We start from the raw sequence: 21589 nt of genomic DNA, 5'->3' as shown, positions 1-21589 counted from the left end.
GAACCTTTAACAGCCTAAAAATATTTACCAAGAAAAAATTATATTAAAGCAAATTAACAAACCCAGTCAGTGATTTCATCGATCCACATTCGGCATACCACCGTGCATTCATCTTGCTGAAAGTAGAAATGTACAAGAGTAGAATTTGAGGAAATATATTTTTGAAAGTTTGAATAAATATTCGTATGTTTAAACATTTTCAAGATTCGACCCTGAAGATGTTGAAAAATGTTCAATAATGCTAAACCCCTATTGGAATTGACTCAATTTAAATTTTCTTCACTAATTGATTTTTTTTTTTTATTTTACACTTTTTGATATGTAAAGCTTTAGCAGAACAAGCATCACCAGAAATATACGAACTGATAAAATCAAATGTATTATTCTTTAATAGAAAATGCAATGTTTACTCGAATATTGCTACAGTTGAAAATCGAAAAACTGCGCGTTATTGTTACAGTAATTATGTGGGCGTTCTATACACTGCTTCACGAAAAATAAATCCGGGCAAGTAAGAAGATATGTCCGCATTGAGAAACACACATGTTTTTACTGTATGAAGCGTAATTAACCTCGTAAGATCTGTCAACATTACAGCTTATTAGTAATTTTTTGTTTACATTTAATTGATGAATAAAAAATAAAGATTAGTTGATAACTCGCAATAATATTATCAACACGAGTCCACTAACTAGGTTGAAACCAGTTACTGCCTACTGACTATAATTAACGGCGTAATGCGCAAAACTAAGTAACGCGTACCCCGTTGGATACGTCGCAACCTGAGAGGTAGCGTCATACGCTATCTAATGAACTAAGTATTTGTAATACTTTCCGAGTAACGTACATATGAATAAAATTCACCATTCGGATAATCGCAAACTATTTCTAGATTCCAGGGATCAAGACTGTTGAGAAAGGCATCAAAAGACACAACGCTTTTGGAAAAAAGTAAGGTTATCATCATCAGCCCGCCTATCATTATTTTGGATGTTGACTCCTGAAATTGAAAAAATTTATTAGAACACTTGTAGTGCAATGATAGCTTTTATCGACGCTGTTTATTCAGTAAAATAATATAGGCATATATAAAGCGATAGTATAACGGACATCGTGTATAATAGCATACATAACATTATTAGAGATCTATTCTTCTTAAGACCTGCGATAGAAATAGCCATTTATGTATTACTTCATGTTATAAAAATATAAACAATAATAATAACAAAAGTATATGCTTATGAAAATATATGTCGATGACTCAAATGAGCTGGCTCAACTCAGACTGTGGACCTTGCAAAGAGGACTTGGAAGAAGCCACGAAAGATATGCTGCTAGTACAGTTCTTTTAGCTGATCATTTAGAACTCGAAAGTAACAAGCTGTAGTCGCCAGCGCCTACTGAACAATTCGAAATTGGCCTCAACAGACCGAAGAGAGGACTGACATATATTAACTAGTACCATATATTTCGATATGCAGCACGTGGATCTTACGTTTGTGTTAAACAACAGCTTTATGCTAAATGGACTCCTGTAATTTCAAACTATGCTACGATAGTTTGTGCTCTATTTCCTATCTTACCATATATTCAATTCACACAGTTGGCTTTCAGATTTATTCTTATGCAACGTGTGTCAAATTCAACTGTTTAGCTTGAAGAGTGTGAAAGATTCATCGAAATAAATTTAAAGAAGAAGAATAAATTCAAAGGAAAACTGAACACGGTCAATCTATCGTTGTACAGTAACCGACTGGTGGAACGATTGCTAGCGCTCTATTTTACGAAAGGTAATTGTGACTTTAGTTAGATTAACTCAAAACGTTGTTATTACCTTTTAATGAACGCTGCCGTGTTAACACTTAACGAAATAAATAACGGTGGGTAAAAACCAAAACCTTACATATTTCGGCTCTTTATTCCATCGTAAAGCTTTCCACCTCGTTTTCTCAATAATATCACCATTTTTAAATATAACTGAAAGGCGTGTATTTCGCTGTCTCGCGGCTTCATCTGTAGTCTATTCCGATTGAACCGCCCGTCTTGATGAAGTCGCCTTCCAAACTGTAATTGATATCAACCTTAATAGTTAGCAAAATGAAATTTTAACGTGTGTCAAAAATACTCATAGTGTATGTTAAGTTCATTAAATGTGGAATAGTTTGTTCGAAATGCCGCTTAGCTTCACAGTATCTAAATAGCGAATGTACAAACGACTGACGTTTTAGATAAATAGATAAGCAGAGACTTTTGGATAAACACCAAGTTTTAGGACATAGGTATAGATGACGAGACCTTTCACCAATCCTTTGTCCATGAGTGCTAAGATACATTTTAAGAATCCTTAAGATACATTTTAGGATATTCACCGTTTGACTCTATTAAAAACACGACAGTCCTTGAAATGGGAGAAATTTGGCTCAGAGTCATCGTTTTGGTCAGTTATAAGCCGAAAAATATCCATAATAACAGTATTTTTTATCGTCATTATTTCGAATGGTCTTCATTAATCAATATCATAAATGGCATGTGATCTAGATTATTAGCTAAAGTCATCATGAGAGTAGGTAGAATCTCAACTAAACATTCTAATACTCCACGTGACGTTAGAAATTGGGGGCGCTGCCAATTTACAACATATAAACGGCCTACCCGCACCATAGTCATTACCTTATCTTCTATGATATAACAGTCCCTCATTTTGCTTGACCCCTTCAACTGCATATTAACGATAAAAAAATTTACCCCACCCAAACATCAACAAAACATATACAAACCAACAATTTTTACTTTATTTTCCAACTCGTTTCAACATGTCCACTCAAAATCAGTCAATCTGTCGAATCAACCCACTTTTTCTGAATATCATTATCGACTCCGGTTTCTTTTTCTCTCACTCTTTCCTACTCCATTTCTGTATAACTTGACAACGCAGCATTAGTACGTAAATACCGCAGCCTTTATATATATGTATATAGTAATGTATATATCTGTATATGGTGTTTGTGGTTTGCTTGCTATCGCCGCTTGCACCAACATGTTTTAATTGTTTTTCCATAACATTTTTTTAGATTACTATAGCGTACGTATGTCTAAATTTATTTTAACTATTACTGTAATAACGACTATTCGTTAAGTTAAATAGTTTAATTAGTTCACATAACTACTATATTTTTATCGGCTATATGTTTACTTCAATTAAGCTAATAAGTAAGTTAATAATAAGTGTTCTGAAAAATTAGCGGTAACAAAAAATTGTTACTGCGTGTGACTCTAGCTGCATGTATATGTGCGACGAAGATCTATGACCTATTTAGGTCTATAGCTAATAAAAGCCGTCAGAACTCAGCATAACAGAGTTAATAACGCTTGTCAACTCTTCCAGATTAAAATTGGCTTGCTTCAGCAACTTTTCTAAGCCTGAGAAGTATGTCGTGCAGATACTGATTTATTGGTTATAGGGCGCACGTCGGTGTTTTTATATTGTCTTCCGCTGTTTCGTGGTCACCGTCAAAAAATTTGCACATTCGTACGCGTACTGGCATGAAATAATGAAATATTGGTGATGTCATGTACGAGGATAGGATTTCATGAATGTGATAAATGCATCATCGAAATAAATAACAAATATGACAAGGCACTCATGGCAAACATCTTGAAAGAAAACGAAATAAACAGGCTCAAAAATATTTCCCGTTAAATTTTTCACCAATAATTCGCAGTGAATAAATAGTCCAATTGATAAGTCAATTACAATACTAACGATAACAGTTAGAGTAATAATATTAATCATTAGTCGAGGCCTCGTAGCTGAATTCTGTAATCAAGTGAATTTCTGTTCAAATTAATATAAAATTTATTAATTATGTGTCATAATTATCATAATAAAAATTCTATCCTCCTCCGTAGTGATAATAATAAAGAAAATAGCGTCCGTTAAAATATCAGCTGACAGAACTAACTGTTAACATCCAAAGTACTAGGACGGAAAACATTGGATTGAAGTACGTCTTCACGCATCTCAACAGCGGAACGGTAAAACGTTGACCCTAATACTGCTTTTGTCTAGTTGGGTCACTACCCTGCTCATTTTCAGTAGAGCGAGGACATAACTGTTGTGAGGTGACATATAATTTTTTCTACTCTTTATTTAAGAGCAAATAATAATAAAAATAAAGTGGGTGTTTGGCACAACTTCAGCGACGTGTTTTGTCACAGCTTTGGATCAATTCTTGTGAACCATATTTCTATGTCGTTTGAGATTTGCCAGATACGTAGTTTGCTTCGTTATACAGTCCTATAAAGGCTGCAAATCCTTTGTTCCGTAAGACGTTAGCCCCCCTTCGCCTACACTTAGTTATCTCGTTAACAGGCAGAATATGTTTAAAGTAAAATCGTCAGCACCCACTGAACCAGCCATGGTCCTCCGACCATTATGGCCACAACTATTATTATCACGGGCGCTAAATAGGACCACGATGGAGGAAAGCCAGTGGAACTAAGGCGCAAATGCTATTATAACGACTTTTCTATCCATGACGCGAAGGTGAATCTACGACCAACATGCATGGATAAAGTAGGAATATATACGTAAACTCCTGTTTGTGTTGCGCAAGTGGCTACAATTACCATTCTGTTTATGACACCATCCCAATGCCGATATCTAGCTTCCCCAAAAGCAGAGGATGACGAGGTCACGCAGGTCTCATATATATTAAAAGTTTACGCTACCCCAAATAGGTTCGGTTCGAATAGCAACGGTCAATTTACCTTTTATTGGCAAAGCTTATAAGAATCAATGTTGCCTGCAAAACGTGAAGAGCTTCTTATAAACTAAAACGTGATTATGTGTAGGGATATCCTTAGGTACCTGTATGTCGTAGTTACTTTTTGGAACAAAGTTCAGTAATAGCGTATTATACTAATACATGTTTTTCGACCTTTTTAGAGAAGCGTCGGTGGATTGACGGGTTCTCTGAGGACTAAAACGTTTCGATAAGATGGTCCCAATGTAACAATATGCGGACAAAGCGAAAATGTTTCATACAGCCAACTTGTTGGCATACATCAGTTAGTCACCTTTTGTGGCTGGCTTTGTGCATGTGTCTCTTGTTTGATCTACGGTAGTGTATGTAAACAATCCGCCATTGATTCCGTCATTGTTTCCTTGTACTAATGGCAAACGACATGCAGTAAGGTTAATTATTTTCTCCTTGTTGTAGTGCATTTTCCATCCATATTTTTCTGGAGTTTTTTTTTCGAAAAATGTTTTTATCTCCTTGGAATGAACACAAACCCAACTTTGTTTCGCTCTTAATAGTGTGTTTAGAGAGATATCTTTTAATATTTAGCTTGACTGGTTTCGTCGTTGCTTTTCTTCAGACCTTCGGTCTCTCTTGACCACTTCGTCTGTTTATCTATATCGGGGCAGGACATACAGTTTGACCAGAACATACTGTTCCGTCATTGAAACTGTACTATAGCGCGTTGGCGCGCGCCTACTGACAATAATACTCTACTACGTCAATCAAATACCGTCTCACTTAGCGGGAGGATGCCATACCGGAATATATATTCTTGGACAGGGAAAATTCGAACTTTTGCGTACAACCGGCCTTTTTGTACACTGCCAATAGTAAAACCTCCTTTTGTTAGCGATTTCTAGGCTGTGTGGCACTGGTCCGTTTTATCGTTTTCCTCAATATTTACATGTCCTGTCGCGTTTCGGCAATTATATGTTACTCGAAATTCCCGTCCTCGTGGCAGCGTAGTGTGTAACGTATCTACTTCCTAATCTTAAGGACACATCGAATCCGAGTATAGACACAATTTGTTTCGTATTAGAAGCGTCTGATGGAATGCATAACGGTAATACCGGATGTAATAGTTGAAACGTAGGTCACTCGAAATTGGCTGAAAAGTATCAACCCAAAATGTAGGATACGGGCATTTCTAGAAGTATTGGACATCCTTTCAATTGCATTGGACATCCGGTTGCGTATGATCGACCTCGTTACTACAATTTTCCTATAGATATCCGATGCGCACATCGGTACTGACCCGGTATTGTACTTAACTTTCGCCTAATTTTTCGTCGTTTTATTCGTAAGTGACATTTGTTATTAGCTCATCTTTAAATTAAAGCGTGGCTTAAGCCTTCTCACCTATGGAATGGTCTAAAAGGCTATCCATGAGGTGATCCAGCAATCACAGCACCGCCTGTTTTTAGAAAGTCCCTTGGAACGACCTGGTAGACCAGGGTTATTTTAGTTTTGTAAGCTTCTATTCCCTTTCAATCAAACAAGTTGTCATTTTTGGAACTTGCTGTTTCTTGACAGTGACAATAATACAAATAATGATCAAATAATAATAGCGGTAGTCCGTAATCTTAAACAAGAGCTTCTTAGAGACGAACATTATCTTCCGGCTCCTTGTTGTGCCTGGGGTGAGCCTCTTGCCGATTTGCTGGTTCCACCTAATCGGAAAAATTGGATAAGAAACGAATGTAAAACAAAGTATGCGTCGTTTTGGCGTTAGGTGTGCCTGCTGTTATTCTATCACCTAAAGTACTCGCCGGGAGTCGAAAGTCGACCACTGAAAATAAAAATACAGGCGCGACTCAGCCTATAATGCGTTACTCATAGCAATTGCCACAGTCTATACGTGACTTCTATTCTGTGCGTGCTTCAAAATACAAAAAGTAAGCATTGCCTTGTCGAAGTACCCATTGGTCATATGATGAAGACAAGCGTAAAAAATAGCTCCTTTTGGAAGTCAGCCCAACTGGATTTGGTGCAATTGCTATCACTGTAACCAGGAAATGCTGTACATGCTGGGCTGTGGGCGGTACGCGCTCCCTTGTATTTACAGCTTTTTTGGATACAATTTCAAGCACAGATCGATTGAAAATCTCGTAGTGCATGCACGAAGCGACCAACCTGAATAATCGTTGTATCAGCATCGTTGCTATGCCGATTGGACGGTCCGGTTTGGTCGAATTTCACGAAAATATCGAAAACAGCCGGTTTCTTGCTGCTGCTACTCTCGCTGGCTGAACGACTCATGTCGAGTCTATGGCGTAGGATAAAGGAAAAAACACCTCGATAAAGGATACCGTTCTCACCGTAAGCATCAACAGGATGGTCACCGAAGATCAACTATATGACTGTGATAGTCAAGCTAATGCTAGCCTAGATAATAGCTCATCAATAGATATAGAAGAGGCTGTTAAAAATTGGCGCGAAAACTTCACAAGAATGAAGGCGAACGAAAAATGCTGAAGAACTTCTAATTCGGCCGGGAAGGATAATGCTATTATATTTCTCTTTAACGTTCGCAGCTATTCAAACGAAGATGGCGATTGGCTTAGCTTATACTCCTTGGGTACACTAAACGTACAAGGAGTCCAAGCATTTTGGTTATGAGTCGTCTAAATACTAATAAACATCAAGTATTTTTTCGACAATGCATGGGGAATCTCTGTATGCAAATTACACAACAATGAATCAGAGATATGGAGAGCTAGAGCTTTAGGACCAAAAATGATTTTTATTGTGCTAAAGGCGTGTGGATCAGTGAACGAAGCATTCTGTATGGGCTCACTAACGGTCAAAACGTATATAGCATTTAAAATACATGAAAGGAAATCGGTAATTCACCAGACATAACTATTGAGATAAGCCAGGTGCAGAAAAATGTGCTTTTTTTAATATTTTGTAAAATTTGGTGAGATGAATATGTTTCCAGCGTTGAACGGACAGTAGCGCTAGCTGAGGAGCCTTCTCTTGAGCAAACACTTTTATCTGTTCAGGAGAACGGTTTAACAAATAATAGATAAATGCAAATATCCTATCTGGATGGACTGATCAAACAAGTTGAAATATTTATTACGATCAGTAAGTGATGGAACCACGGAGCGATTCAGCTAGATCACCTATTAGCACAACAGACACGCTATCGTTCTTCTTTGCACAATTTTCGATTTCATATTTTTGCAAAATTTCGCTTTCTGGATTAAGTGTAGTTTCCTAAAGTTGGCCGGCGTTCATTTGGCTAAGGCCTTTGCATCGCTGTACAGTTAAAGCTTTTTTGTTATAGCCCATTATTATATTTCCAAGTGCAATAAGTGTAGCAGAAATGTGCATTACCTGTTGATGAGCGTTGCAGTAGGTGATCGATATCGGGTGTACTCCTTGTTCTCAAACCACGAAGGCACTTCGTGCATTGGACGGCTCGCAGATGACCCCTGAGCGATCCATGCAACGCGACGGAATGACGCAACGATTAGGAGAACTCAAATAAATATCTATTATATTTAAATGCAATGCTTCCAAGGCAGTGAAGCACTCGTAGGTGTAGTATACTGCGACAGGCCACTTTTGCTGTACACTTCGTATACAGTCAATATTATTACAATTATACATTTGTTTACTCCGATATTTCAGCTAGTTGCCGTTAAACCAAGCATTCAGCAGGTGCATTGCACGTGTGTACGTTCATACGTGATCGAACACATTTGGCATGGCGTAAAACTAATGGATGGATAACAATCTGTAACGAGCTAACACTAGTCCATTCGAATAACAGGTCCCAATTGTTATTAAAAGCTCTATTTGCGGTTTACTATTATCGTTTGGTATCTCGCTAGATCACATTGATGACCCCACCTGACCAACACTTCCGTCTTCTGCCAGATTTTCGTCGCCTCTTTTCCAGGGCAAAACAGCTTCAGCCTCGGTTAGAACTTTGCGATCTTTTTGAGGGTCTCGTTGAGACGCTGTTCTGGCGACGAAAGTGATGCCCTCCTCGTCCTCGAGGTTTGAATTAAAGTCCTTGTTATATCTTCCAAGTTGCTGATGTGGGCCCTCTTCAATCGTTTCCGGTTGGTTGAAGTGCGAGTGGCTCTTCGTTCTTTGGCCGAGGCCGCCGCCTCCTCCGCCGCCGCCATAGCCGGCACGAACTCCTCCACGTCGGTAGCCCCCAGACATTTGCGTCTATTGAATAAGGACCGGTCACATCACGATTGAATAATTAGATATAGGGTTAAGAGTTTTCCCGTGATGTAAAGGTGGATGATATGTTGAATACTGAGTTGAAAAGCTAAAGCTAACAATTTGGACTTCCGACTTAAAATCAAAGTAGAGAATAACCAATAGGATGTCAGTGGAAAACGTCTGTAACGGTCCGAATAGATATGCGATGAATCACGTGTGCAGTATCTCTTTAGCAACTTTGATTAAATCTATAGAATTATTAAGAAGACAATCTCTTGAGGGAAAAATAAGTGTGATTTGAATGCAGAGTGTGTGCGTGTGCCTGAAACTGTACGACGATAACTGTAAAGCGAAACTGAACATTGCGTAATCAGGAAATGAAGTAATTGATTTCACACCATACAATTCATGACTAAAGATATTTTACCGTACTTTCGAAATTACGCCGTCAAACGTCAGTATATAACGTCCAATGCTAGCTAATTCAGCGGCAAGTGCAGAATAAATCCAAATATGTGGCAAATACATAGTTTGGGAAATCTAATGTATTTGTTTTAAGCCGGATGCCGTACCGAGATTCTTAAGTATCCAATGGAAACCAAGAAAAGGTTATATGGTATATATCTGTTCGTACGTGCCATAGATTTAGGAGCATTAATGCTAATGTATATTCCTATTTAAATGTTTCTAATATGGTGTCAATAGGTGGTCGCAATTGTCATGGGCTCAAAAATGCATGTCCGAAGTAGACACTGCAAACTTCCTGGTGCATATATTCAAGTTAATTGAAGCACGTTTAACACGTTCGATTTATTCCATGTTACTCTGGCAAACTTCTAAATGATAGCAGTGTGTACTTTTGAATCGAGCCGCCGCAGTACGCGTGTTGTCTCGAACTGTTAACGTGGATACAGTTTACAGACCTTTGAACGGACCAGTTCAACGGCTTTGCCGCACTCTCTCAAAGCTTAAACCCAAAGGCAATGCAATACACTTTATTTGTACGTACATTCACTGCTATTCTTTGGTGTTATTTAATTTCGTTTTGCGTGCCAAAACAGGACGCCGGTGAAACGTGAAATGTACTGTGCACTCATCATCAATACACGCGCATACAAGCTGATATCGGTGCTGCAAGAAGTGCCGAAGTTTCCATCCTGTTTATGTAGTCGCTCGCTCTAACGTCATTTTGACGTGGGTGCACACTGGTCGAGCGTTTTAACGTCAGGTTGTGCGCGCGACAAAGCCTCAACTATGTCAGGGAGTAAATACCTCGTCGCTGGAGACACTGCTGTCTTGGTCTTTAAGGACGAAGTCCACCATTTCGACGTCAATGCAACAGCAAAGCGTCACCTCCCCAGCGGCACTGCTGAGACCTTCCGGCAGTGAGCGTTTTGAGAACGTGTCATCAATGGTACCTATCGACTTTGAAAGCAATTCCACAGCGTTCCCGCAATAAGAGTCGAACGATGAGCTGCGGGATAATTTCATCTGACTTCTAGATTGGTCACCGCATAGCGTCAACTATACAGTAGAGGTGAAAAGGTAAAAGATTCGATAGAACGGCAAGACGACATTATTACTAGTTTTGTTAATTACCATGCAGACGAATAATTATTATTGAGCTAATTTGATCAATAAGGATCACAACTACTGGTACTCTATGCACCCTCGCCCAACTTAAATTTCTCGCCATACTCTCTCCTATCGATGGAGCGTATGAATTCTGCATTAGCAGACGCCTATGATGTGTCGTATACGTGGCGCCATTATCCAGGGGCCAGACGCATGGGGCGCCCTTTACGATAGGAATCGTGAACAATGCTTAGCCATTAGACTATTTTCAGCTGTCTCGACTGCTGCTAGTCATTTATTCCCACAGTCATTCGACGAGGAATTACAATCGAGGTGGCTAGTACAAATAGAAATTCAATGACGTCTAGGGATGCTCACAGTGTTGCGTTGAAGATGAGTCCAGCAAAGAACATTTTCAACCCCGCTGCGATCACTAGCTCTACTATAGAAACTTTAGGCGAACCACAAGCACTTCACACTTATAATAATAATAAGATTACTTAGATTATAAATCCACTAAATATCGCTATCCATCAAATATCCTAGCTTTGAGCTGTGGCAATTAAGCCTCAATTTCTAGATATTAGGTCATCAAATATATTGAATATTTAATCACGCGCTTAATTACCCTGTGTGAGTGTTTGGTCAGCTGTTGTTGACGCTGTTGTTGACGGCGTAAATTGCGTTTGCGGGCCTCTTCGCTCATTACCCTTCTACTCGTTGAAGGGATTTGATGAAATAAACAGGTACAGATAAAAGCATCATTAGTAGAAGTCTATGTTATAGCTAACATGTTTGCTCAATAATTATTAAGGACTTGTGGTGATGAAAATTCGAATCCGGGCGTAGACGTACAGGTCGTCAGGCAGGAGCCAGCCTCTTGAAGCAGTGTCTAATGTCGCAGTGCCGGACGTAAAATTTCACAGACTTCCATAGTTCTTCAAGAGTGACTTTACTATCCATGGTTTCAATAACAAGTGAAAAGTTGCCACTATGAACTACCGAGTTCTAACACGAAACTGCACTCATCTGTGATCCACTCAACTGACAAATCCAAATATCCAAGCCAAGGTGGCAGCAAACGTACAAAGATCATAGGCTTCCAAATTGTAAAGCTAAATAGTATGATGTCGTAAGCGCTAAAGGTGGTCTAAGAGGTAGTACTAAAGGGGTCCACAAAGATGGTTCTTGCGAGCCAATAACTTGAATGCATTCCGTACACTTATTAACCGTAATCAGTTTAAAAATGTCTGTTATGATTAATTCTACTACATGTTGAAATCGATTTAATTAAAAATAAATTATCTTTCTTTTCAGTAGTTTACTAGCTAATTTATTATCCTTTGCAAACAGGCAAAATTGCTGATTGTTTGTTTTGCCAGTCTACCTGTTACGGTCACTTCATCAGGCATACAGTTTAAAAAAAATCTGAACTCCGAGTATTCCGACCGCTTATTTCCAACTAGATCTAGATGCCAGATTGCTACATATATTTACATATATTTACGAACTTGTTACAAAAATAGAGGTGAAGCCATCCAAAGGACTTAAGTATAGGTTAATGCACTAGCACTGGGTTGCCAATGGTTTACCACTAAAATGAAAGTGTTCTGGTTCAATTCGAAAACGGCTGAGGGTGTCATCCCGTCGGAATATGAGGCGATAGCACTTGTAACAATACCAAATCTGAAGAGAGAGAGAGAGAGAGAGAGAGGGAGAGGGAGAGGGAGGGAGGGGGGGACACTGTTGACTGTTAAGAGCGAGGCAAAGTCTAGCTTTTTCCAGCACATGCTTCCATTCTGAACGCACTTATGCCCAGCTCCCGGCTGATCTTATGGACGACAACAAAAAAAAAACACAAGTACATACCGTAATGTCTTTATGACACTTACCTTGCATGCAACCTGATTTCGTGATGTAGAGGATTAGCACCTGATACCGAGTGGCCTCTGTCGCTCGGGGATCGCTGCTCGTCCCGCCAGCGGATATACCGCGACTGAATGAAAATAGAACATAAACCGACGGCTTTTAATCATCGGTAATGAACGCAGAGGCTTGGCCTGTCACTATCGGGTCTACGAAGTCAGGGCGCGGTAGACAACGCAAACAAGTAGGAAATAATCGGTTCTACCTATGATTGTTTGGTATGACTTTTTTTCGCATCACTTTTTTTCGTCTCAAGCATGCAGCATTTCGCACACCATATGAGCTAAGTTCGCACTGGAACTTATCTTAAAACTTAGTAAAAAAAAGACAGACGATATTCAGTTAATCACAGGTTTTAACAGAGGTTAATCTACCCCAAGAGCGCAGCCAATTTCAGATGCATAGTCCACACTTCGTTCGGCCCCATGTATGGAAACACACTACTCGAGAGATGTCGCGCCCCCTTTTTTTTAATCTATGATTCTTAAGCCTACAATTATATATATGCTAGCCTACACTAGAACATGCAGGGTGTCAAAAAGGGAGCGTCGCCTATACATAATCCGGTAATAACTATGGCAAAATCTCTATAATTGTAAGTTGAAAGCAGCTGCCATTTTGTCAGTGGCATTTTAAGATGGTACTGCCAACACCAGTATCGCTGCCTGTAGCCACAATACAAACCATTGTAAATTTTCTTGACATCCGCTATATAAACAAAGAGTATTACTGGCAAAGAATAACTAACCACCTGGCTAAGCTGTCTCATAAAGAAAACTTGTACATGAAACACTACGTTCGTCTTGAGCAACTGGGCACCTGCAACGCTCTTTTGCTCTCTTCGTCTCTGGACACACGCTGGCCTGCTTTTCCTCTAACTCATAAATGTCGCCAGGTGACCTACCTGACTATTGCACGTTCGTATCACACTGCAAAACACGCCAATGGTCGAACAACGAATTCTGCGCGTAACTGATTAAGGCCAACCGATGTCATGCCAAGGCCACTTGAGCAAACTCTCACCCCGTGAGCCCTTTTTCCTAATGCTTGCCTCGGTCCGAACCAAAAAAAAGGGTAAAGAAAACTAGGAGCGAGGCCTCAGGTCAGTACCAAGACCGTAGGTTAGACCTACCGCAAACGTTATTTCTCAGTGGGGCGTACAAAAAATACATCCGTTTGACTGACAGAAGCTACTCTTGTCGCCAGCCGCACAGGTTCCTGCTGCTCATAGAGTGTGTCCGCACTCGATGTGTTCATATGTGAAAAGGTCACGTTAAGCACCTTACGTAGATCGCCACCTTGGTCAGAAGAGAAACATAATGAACCGCCCCTGCAGCTGCTGTCGGAGCAACATAGAATAGGAGGCGTTCCATTGCATCTCTACGTAGCATAGTTCTAATGAGTGGATGCGTCGATATATCGAGAAAGCAAAAAATATTAGTGCCCTACATTACAAACGGCAAGGCTACACAGCCATGGGCGTTTCACAGGCCCCAACCTCGATGGGGCAGTGAAAGGCTCCCTTCGGTAAATGACCTTAACGAAAGCCACTAGGCTCATGTCCAGATTTGACCAATGGAATAGTTGGAATTATTCGCGTGAATCAGGAATTCAAGACAATCTCGAAGCAGGATTAGGCGGCGGGAAGCGACGAAATGAAATGCTTGCCCAACAGTGCTCGCTGATTGAGCTAACTGTGCAAATTCGATGATCTAGCCTGATTAGCAGTACTTGCCTGATAGAATGCTCACATAAATCCGCGGTCAACAGAAATTCAATATATTTGACTTATCTTTGACTTTATTCACATATTTGTTACATTAGTCCTATTGGCACGGTGTCCTCACTTACTTGAAACAACCGAAATCGATACCAATAGACAATCGGAGGTAGAATAATAGATTGATTGCTTTATAGCGTGTGTTTCCAGTGTAAAAAAAATATATCTTTCCACCCCCGGTGCATGAAAGGGCTATTTGCGCTTTGTCTCTACGGTGTCCTTTGTGCGCGGGTACTTGTTTATTTCGTTCGGTGTGTATAATCGATGCGGCCTTTCGACCATCCGCCTTTTATAAATAGCTTCACTGAGTTACCGAAAAAAGTGTTCGCGCAGAAAAAGCACTCTGTGTTTACGAAACTCTTTATCCCCCATAGTTCTTGTGCGAATAAGAGCTATGCATGAGTTTTAGGTTAGTTTTAGAGGCTCAGCTCTATAGAAAAGGCCTCAATTAAGGACAATTAACTAAAGGTCGAACGTGCGCTTGAATACCTAATTGTAACTTCTGATTGAATAACAAGTTGACTTTAATATCTTGTTAAAGTCAATTAATAGGCGACGAAAGGATGCTACCTTATAATGGGACTGTCTTACGGGGAGCATATTAAAGAAGGCCGTTGGAGTTTACGTTCTCTACGCGCAAACCAAGGTGTGACGGGCGGTTACTCTTTGTGTCTATGTGTGAGCTTAGAATAGCAGCCAGTTTATAAATCCTACAAACCCTATTAACACTTATTGATGGGATTATGAATCGGCATATATGGCATTGATGAATTCAACGTTGCGTTTAGCGATGAACGGTCAGTACAAATGTTGGAGGATAGGAAACGTTAATAAGATACGTCTGCCATTAAATGTTCCATTCATCACAAACGAAACTACATATTTTAGCATCACTCGGAAACGATAAACGACTAACTATCAAAAGGAGCTGCAGCATTGTCCTGGAAGCAGAAAACGCCTACAGGATACTCGAAGTTATTTGCCTTTGAGCATTTGTAAATTCATCAAAATAGTATGCCACTTAATATGCACACAGAGTTTACAACGAAAACTATTACCGATATGTAATTATAGGTATGCAAGGACATCTATAGATCTCTCACCCAATGCTTTATTAAATAGTATATTATAAATTAGTTTAAAAAAGGAACATGCACCTTAACTGTCGAAACTATTGCCGCGTCCTTGCCACTATAGAAAACATCTCACACTGATATGTTAGAGGTTTGGTTTTTTCGTAGTCCAAATATGCAACAACACTCTAATAAAGGAACTGTTGTTTTTTTCCTTTCTTTCTTTCGGTAGGATCGTGAGGCGACGACTCAATAAACAGAGTGCGCCCGCCAACTTGACACGTTTGTGAACGTTGTTTGTATCTTAAATTGATAATTGTTAATCTATCATGCACATATGAATGTGGGCAGTTTAAACAAATTTTCGTTAATAATCGGTAGACACCGGTTCGTCTTCGAAAAGCTGAACGTGAAAATCTAAGGCTTCGATATGCGGGAAAGACGTGTGCTTACAGAGACAGATCAGGTACAGTAAGGTTATATAGGTCACGCGCTGTATCCTAATAGAACGTTGGTGATGCAGAACAAGCATTAAAAAAATAATAATAACAGCAACAACTATTGTCTTCTAGTACTTCTTGGTAGTAATGTTCTTCATCTCATGCTGCTAGCACTTCATTACAAGCAGGCCAGGGCCTGTCTTTCATACTACTCAAAATACGTTCGAGAACTAAGTTACGTTTCGGATAAGCATAACTATACGACCGTTCTGCGATTGAATTGCCAATGCTCCAGATATACACGAAGCCGCATACACGGAGCATAGATATGGAAAGATATGACCGATCAACCCTTTCCAGAAGTTGAAGAGTACCAGTTCGTAGACAGTTGAATCGCCGCCAGTTAGATCTTCTGGTAACCTTCAAAAAGTTAAGTCTAAAGTGGGGCTAAAGATCTATCGAACGAAATTTGCTTCCCTTCCCCCCTCTCGTCTGTTGTCTGTCGCCGAACGTTGGCTCGCGTTTTTCTCGATAGTCGTAATGATGATACATGGTAAATATCAATAACGCTTAGGCATCGGTTTCAATCCGAGAGGCGACGTCCGCTATAGCAAAAGTAACGGCTGTAGCTGCTGCGGTAAGCTTTTTAGGACGCTGGAAGCACATATGTGCCTGGTCCGTGTATCGTACCGGAACGACTACTCAAGCAAGGTTTACAAATGCGAAAGTCACCAAACTTGCATATGGTGTTACTAAAAATTGAGATTTTTTTTTATTTATACAACGTCTCCGCAGGAATATTTTTATTAAATACCTAAGCGACACGCAGGTAAGGTCTGCTTTTGGAGCTACCGTCTCTTTCGAAGTGAAGCTTGATCGAATTAGAAGATGATAAACAGGTCTGTTAACGATGTCTGTTAACATGTCGTGTTCAAAGCAATCAATAACCGTTTACGTACCACCCCTGTTGGGCGAAGGCAGACACCAATACCCATCCTTTGTTCGACAGATACGTGTGTCCGCTTAGCAGATGAAGCAGTTTCCATCGCGCAGTCTTTATCTGTTATTGTGGGTGGGGGGGCTCTGATTACGAGTTTTGCTATTCTCTCGCAGACAATGTGGCAATTGAGATGATGAAGCCTATTGAACTCCCCAGGGACAAACGTTTACCATTAACTAATACAAGCATGCCTAACCACGGTATAATCAGCTGTCATCTGAGGGCGAAGTTCTATGGACCGCATAAAGGCTTAGTTCCCATTGAATAGTACATTTCCCCCCGATGAAACCTCCCCAGTGTACATCAGTATCACATTGTACGTTCCTCCTTATTTGCAACAGTGCTTCGCATGAAGCCGGTCGGCGTTTATTGGGATATCTACATCGCCAGTCACAAACGTGGTCGCTCAGCCTAAATAAATTAACTCAAACTGCAGTACAGTCATCCTGTATCTTGTCGGATGCCCATCTCACACGTCCCTCCGTCAAATATAATTATCTAATACGGAGATTTATAGTTGCAGTAGTTAAGACAGCATGTTACGTTGTTGAAGGTCTTTAACAGTTTTACTAGGCGACCAGCATGCTGTTAGGCGAACCTGGCTGACTAGAATCAGGAAGACGACATATATGAGCAACATAAGTTTAAATAACTTTAGGTAGTCTGTTGAAAGGAAAGACTGCAGAATGTCACGCTAGATATCACGGTAGTAGAAGAACGTTCGTTAGTTTTCGTGCCATGTCTTTTACCATTCGATTTAGATACTCTGCTAAATTATGCGGGCTTGAATTGGATACTTTTAAGCTGTGATTATCCAGCAAGACCCGTTTTTGTCCGACGTTGGCCATGAGAACCAGCAGACCGCTGACAAGTGGTGGCTGCGCCTATGCTTGCATAATATATGCTTGTAAATAATTTGATGGTACTAAATATGTAAACAATCCTTTCACAGTGTAAATTGTCACTGCAGTGATGCCATAGGTAGCTTATGGACAATGGTTTAAAGAGCACACACCTTACCATACAGGTAATGTGGCTGAATCATACAGCCACTCATTTCCATATATACATGTTTTTTACCGGCTCAGTCGCTAGGTGCAAAATAAGACCTTTGCAGCCTTACGTAGCATCTTCGACGAGGATTAACATTTAGCAAATTTTCGATGCGTTCGGTTGTTTGACGCATTGAAAAACCTACAGCTATTCTCCCGAATTGGCTGTGTTTTCCAATTATCGAAAGAAATAACACATGTTTTTCCTAGTTTTGACATGTTGCAGTAACGCTTAATTAACTTAAACTAATCTATATAGGTCCGTTGCCCAAATAGTAGGTAAGTTAGCTTTTCCTTACTTTTGTTTATTATTTATTAATGTAATTACTAACGTTGATTTGTTGTCATTTTTATTGAAAAATGGCATTTAATTACCACTACAGGTATTCAAGTCCGTACATATTTGTTTGCTATATTCAGAGCAATTCATTGTGCGTTTCAGCCACGCAGTTAATTTGTGCCTACTAATTTCTAGGACAGACATCCTTAGCGCTGGTGGCTTACTGACGTATCCTGCGCTGAAAACGCAGTCCACATTCGGATGTTTTTCCATAGAGTTCCAGGTCCAAAGTAATTACATTGAACTTAATATTCAATGGTAAAACTAACCATGTGGCATTTCAACGGGCTCGCATTGGTTCTGACTTTCGCGAAGTCCATTTCAAGGGTACGCTAGCGAGGCCTTAGCCGTAGAATAGAGATGCAATCGGTGGTGTGTGTAAATCGATATTGGCCACGAACGATAAATGTGGGTTTCATATCGGTAGGTACTATCAACAGGCCTTCTATGGCAATGCTTGCAATCATGCAGCTTGTCAGTTGCTGATGTACTGTAAGTTCGTTTTTCTAGTTGTTGTTGATAACAATTCGTTAATATACAAGCGAGCCTGTCTATAGGACTTGAAAGCCCCAAAGCTAGATGACCTACTGCCCATATGTGCTAATATCATGCCCTAAAATTCTTTATTTCTTTTTTTACGTTTTTGGCTATTACTACTTTGTGAACTAATCTTCGGAGTTTCATCCTCGGTATAGCATCAAAAGCTTGCTTCCACTAGAAGATTTAATCAAAATAGTTTGTTCTATTTATATTAATACAATTATACAGACTGGATAAACACGGGATAAAAACTCACCTTAGGCTTGGCAAGCGCATCCTTCAAAACATGATGAAGTTCTGCTTCCTGAATATCCTGTAAATCAAGAACCCGAGATGTGGAAAGAGTATTTAGTTAAAAAATATTTTTTACAATAGCATTTTTTACAGCTTTCGATGGCTCTAGAACTTTTTGGACACTATGGCGGAAACACTCTGGTGACCGAATTCGACCTCGTAGATCCACGCAGGCCTCATGCGTGTTCCTCCAGCTCGTACACTTACCTCAATGCTATAGCTAGCCCTCACTACAACAACTGTAATTATTGTAAAAAGTTGCTTTCATTAAGTCGAGGTAACCATGCAACCACTACCTTCAGTCGTGCTTTTTTATATGAATTTGCAATGTAATTCAACACATGTATTGTTGCTGAATTTTAATTATTTATTTACTTGCCTAATTAGCGCTATATTTCGTTTATTTCGAGTCCCTAAACGTCAATATATTGCGAACTTTCAACTTTCAAATATATATATATTTATCAGAGTGAAGTTTAAACGAGCCTTTTCACCAGCCGTACCTTCCCGCTGGGCGACCAATGCAATTCGTTCATATCATAATTCAGATCAGTAGCTCGGTCTCCTACAGGAATTCCTCCGAAAGAATCGTTCCGAGGTAGACCCGGACCGCTGTACGCCACCAAAGACACAGACCATTACCATAATATTAGTTTTGTATACTATACGCGAATTCTTCAAACTTTTGGTCTACCCCTTTAGGCCTGTTTAAAGCTTCGATTAGCCTATTGAGCAGCGAGTGCCAACTTGGAAAGTTGTACCACTATAGTATGATATGTTCATATTGTAGCACAGTAACAATGTATAAATGTTAAGAAATAGTGCCACTGACCATTCAAATCACTATCGGTATTTCGCTCAGAGAATGACTCACCCGAAGGATCCTGAGGCATTTAGATTGCTCTGTGTATAGGTACGGACGATACTTGATAAAGACATACCATTTTCCTTCGACATCGCTAAAGTGTTGAGCATCGAATTGTTTTTTTTGACAATGTTCACCTGTAATAGACATCGTCAAATGTTGAACGTGTACCGTCCAGGATGCAAAACCTCATACTAATCGTGTGTAAAATAAACGTATACAGCCATATATATTTAACATGGAGCTTGGCGAAGGCATGTCCTTGCCCTGATGGCTAGCTCTAACTGAAGGTCTGCTGTCTCTAACCGAATTCGTTTGGTGCTTCGCCGTTGTTTAGATTTTTCTTATCACAATTACCGCACCTAATGGTGCCAGTACACTACATGAGAGTAGCGCTAAATTCAATGGCAAGAAATAACGTATCAAATATTAGGCGTACAGCATCAACATATCACAGGTTTAGACATCAACGGTTTTACCGTGTGGACCTTTCCTCTATTACCGCTCAGCAATTCAAGTGACGCGTCGCAAACAAGCGGAGGCTCACTACTATTGAAGCTGTCAGTTACTAGAGATCTCATTAGGTGAGATTAAGTAGAAGAGGGAGTAACCTAGAATTTTACACACAAATATATACATAGAGCGAAAGAGGGTAAGCATATGTACTAACCGCGTCTGCCATGGTGAGTTTTGAGCAGGTCTCGAGGATCTTAGGTTCCCGTACACGATCGTCATTTAGCAGGATAGGTCTACGATAAGCAATAGCATCTGTTATATCTGTTCGATAGCACTCGCCCTTAATCGTCGCCTATTCTTCTAAACAATAAGCGCGCCGTGGTGGGCTAAACGTAAAAGACTTCTATGCAATATTCTATTCGAGAATTCTTCTCCCTGCACAGCGAGCCCCCGCTCGTAACGTCATCCAACCCCTCAAGCGAGCAGTAAGTATGGATTGCGACTCTAATAAATCGAATCGATCTGTTCATAATTACGTTCGAAACCTGATGCAGGTTCAGGGCCGTTTCGGTTTTCTTCAATAGACAAATAATATGTCTGCTGAGTAAGTAATGCCACTTCAAAGTTGCTGCTCATCGAGAAAGATTTTTATTCCGTTTTTATGTGTACTTTGAACTTAGTTTCGAATGATGTTTGTGCCTGAGACTCTCTTTGAATACTACGGAACAGTTGAGGGTCGCGTCACTGTTATGTTCCGTTTACCTGATCCATCGATTATTGAAGTGCTTGAACTTGTCTCGCAGTTTGTAGTTGCCCATAAACATGCCAGTGATATCTTCGATTCCAGCCATTAGATGGTCAAACAGCCGCGTGTGCAGACGCTCGTTCATTGAAATACGAGTCTGTGAAACACAAAAAGAGAAAACACCAGTTGTTATCGACTCAATTAAAAATAAAGCACGTTGCTATATATCACAAACGACTGATATTTTACAAATAGCGTTGCAGACGAGCTGCCCTAAACAAGCCGTATTTGGTGAGTGAGAGCTGAGGCGAGCCTATTTGGCCTATAAAAAACTAAACTATTAGTTAAAACCGAATGCTTTTAGTGAAGAAAAATATTCTTTTGATATCAAAGGCCACACACATATCTTGTACACAATACAACGATATCTCATCGAACAGATGCTGTCCCGATGCAGAATTTTTCGAATCCTCAGAGTCGTTTTAGTACATATATATATATATATATATA

General features: G+C 39.8%; 1 protein-coding gene and 1 long non-coding RNA gene across 14 annotated transcripts in view; one reads left to right on the top strand and one right to left on the bottom strand.

Annotated features, from left to right (window-relative positions):
• Positions 1-21589, bottom strand: part of LOC111248729 (Na(+)/H(+) exchanger protein 2-like) — a 90026-nt gene that overhangs the window by 3628 nt on the left and 64809 nt on the right. For 6 of the 12 annotated variants that reach the window (XM_022801570.2, XM_022801573.2, XM_022801574.2 and 3 more), the window contains 15 exons: positions 21097-21236; positions 20549-20627; positions 19888-20015; positions 19517-19625; positions 18976-19032; positions 12461-12564; positions 11197-11281; positions 10266-10517; positions 8667-8993; positions 8148-8245; positions 6939-7071; positions 6416-6475; positions 1904-2064; positions 848-1000; positions 63-116 (listed from right to left, as the gene is read on the bottom strand). In XM_022801570.2, coding sequence (XP_022657305.1) covers positions 982-1000; positions 1904-2064; positions 6416-6475; positions 6939-7071; positions 8148-8245; positions 8667-8993; positions 10266-10517; positions 11197-11281; positions 12461-12564; positions 18976-19032; positions 19517-19625; positions 19888-20015; positions 20549-20627; positions 21097-21236 — 1752 coding nt within the window. In that variant the 3' untranslated portion in view covers positions 63-116; positions 848-981. Of the gene's footprint in view, positions 1-62; positions 117-847; positions 1001-1855; positions 2065-2770; positions 6476-6938; positions 7072-8147; positions 8246-8666; positions 8994-10265; positions 10518-11196; positions 11282-12460; positions 12565-18975; positions 19033-19516; positions 19626-19887; positions 20016-20548; positions 20628-21096; positions 21237-21589 lie in introns of those variants that run through there. The other 6 variants (XM_022801582.2, XM_022801572.2, XM_022801577.2 and 3 more) reach the window with 6 other exon arrangements.
• Positions 10416-21589, top strand: part of LOC147755865 (uncharacterized) — a 34305-nt gene continuing 23131 nt past the window's right edge. The window contains exons 1-2 of one of the 2 annotated variants that reach the window (XR_015325905.1): positions 10416-10538; positions 15580-15813. This is a non-coding gene — a long non-coding RNA (uncharacterized LOC147755865). Of the gene's footprint in view, positions 11315-15579; positions 15814-21589 lie in introns of both variants that reach the window. The other variant, XR_015325904.1, reaches the window with a different exon arrangement.

Source organism: Varroa destructor, unplaced genomic scaffold (assembly GCF_002443255.2).
Source record: "Varroa destructor unplaced genomic scaffold, Vdes_3.0 BEIS01000004.1, whole genome shotgun sequence".
Classification (NCBI taxonomy): Eukaryota; Metazoa; Arthropoda; class Arachnida; order Mesostigmata; family Varroidae; genus Varroa; species Varroa destructor.
This window is presented reverse-complemented; position numbering and strand designations above follow the sequence as displayed.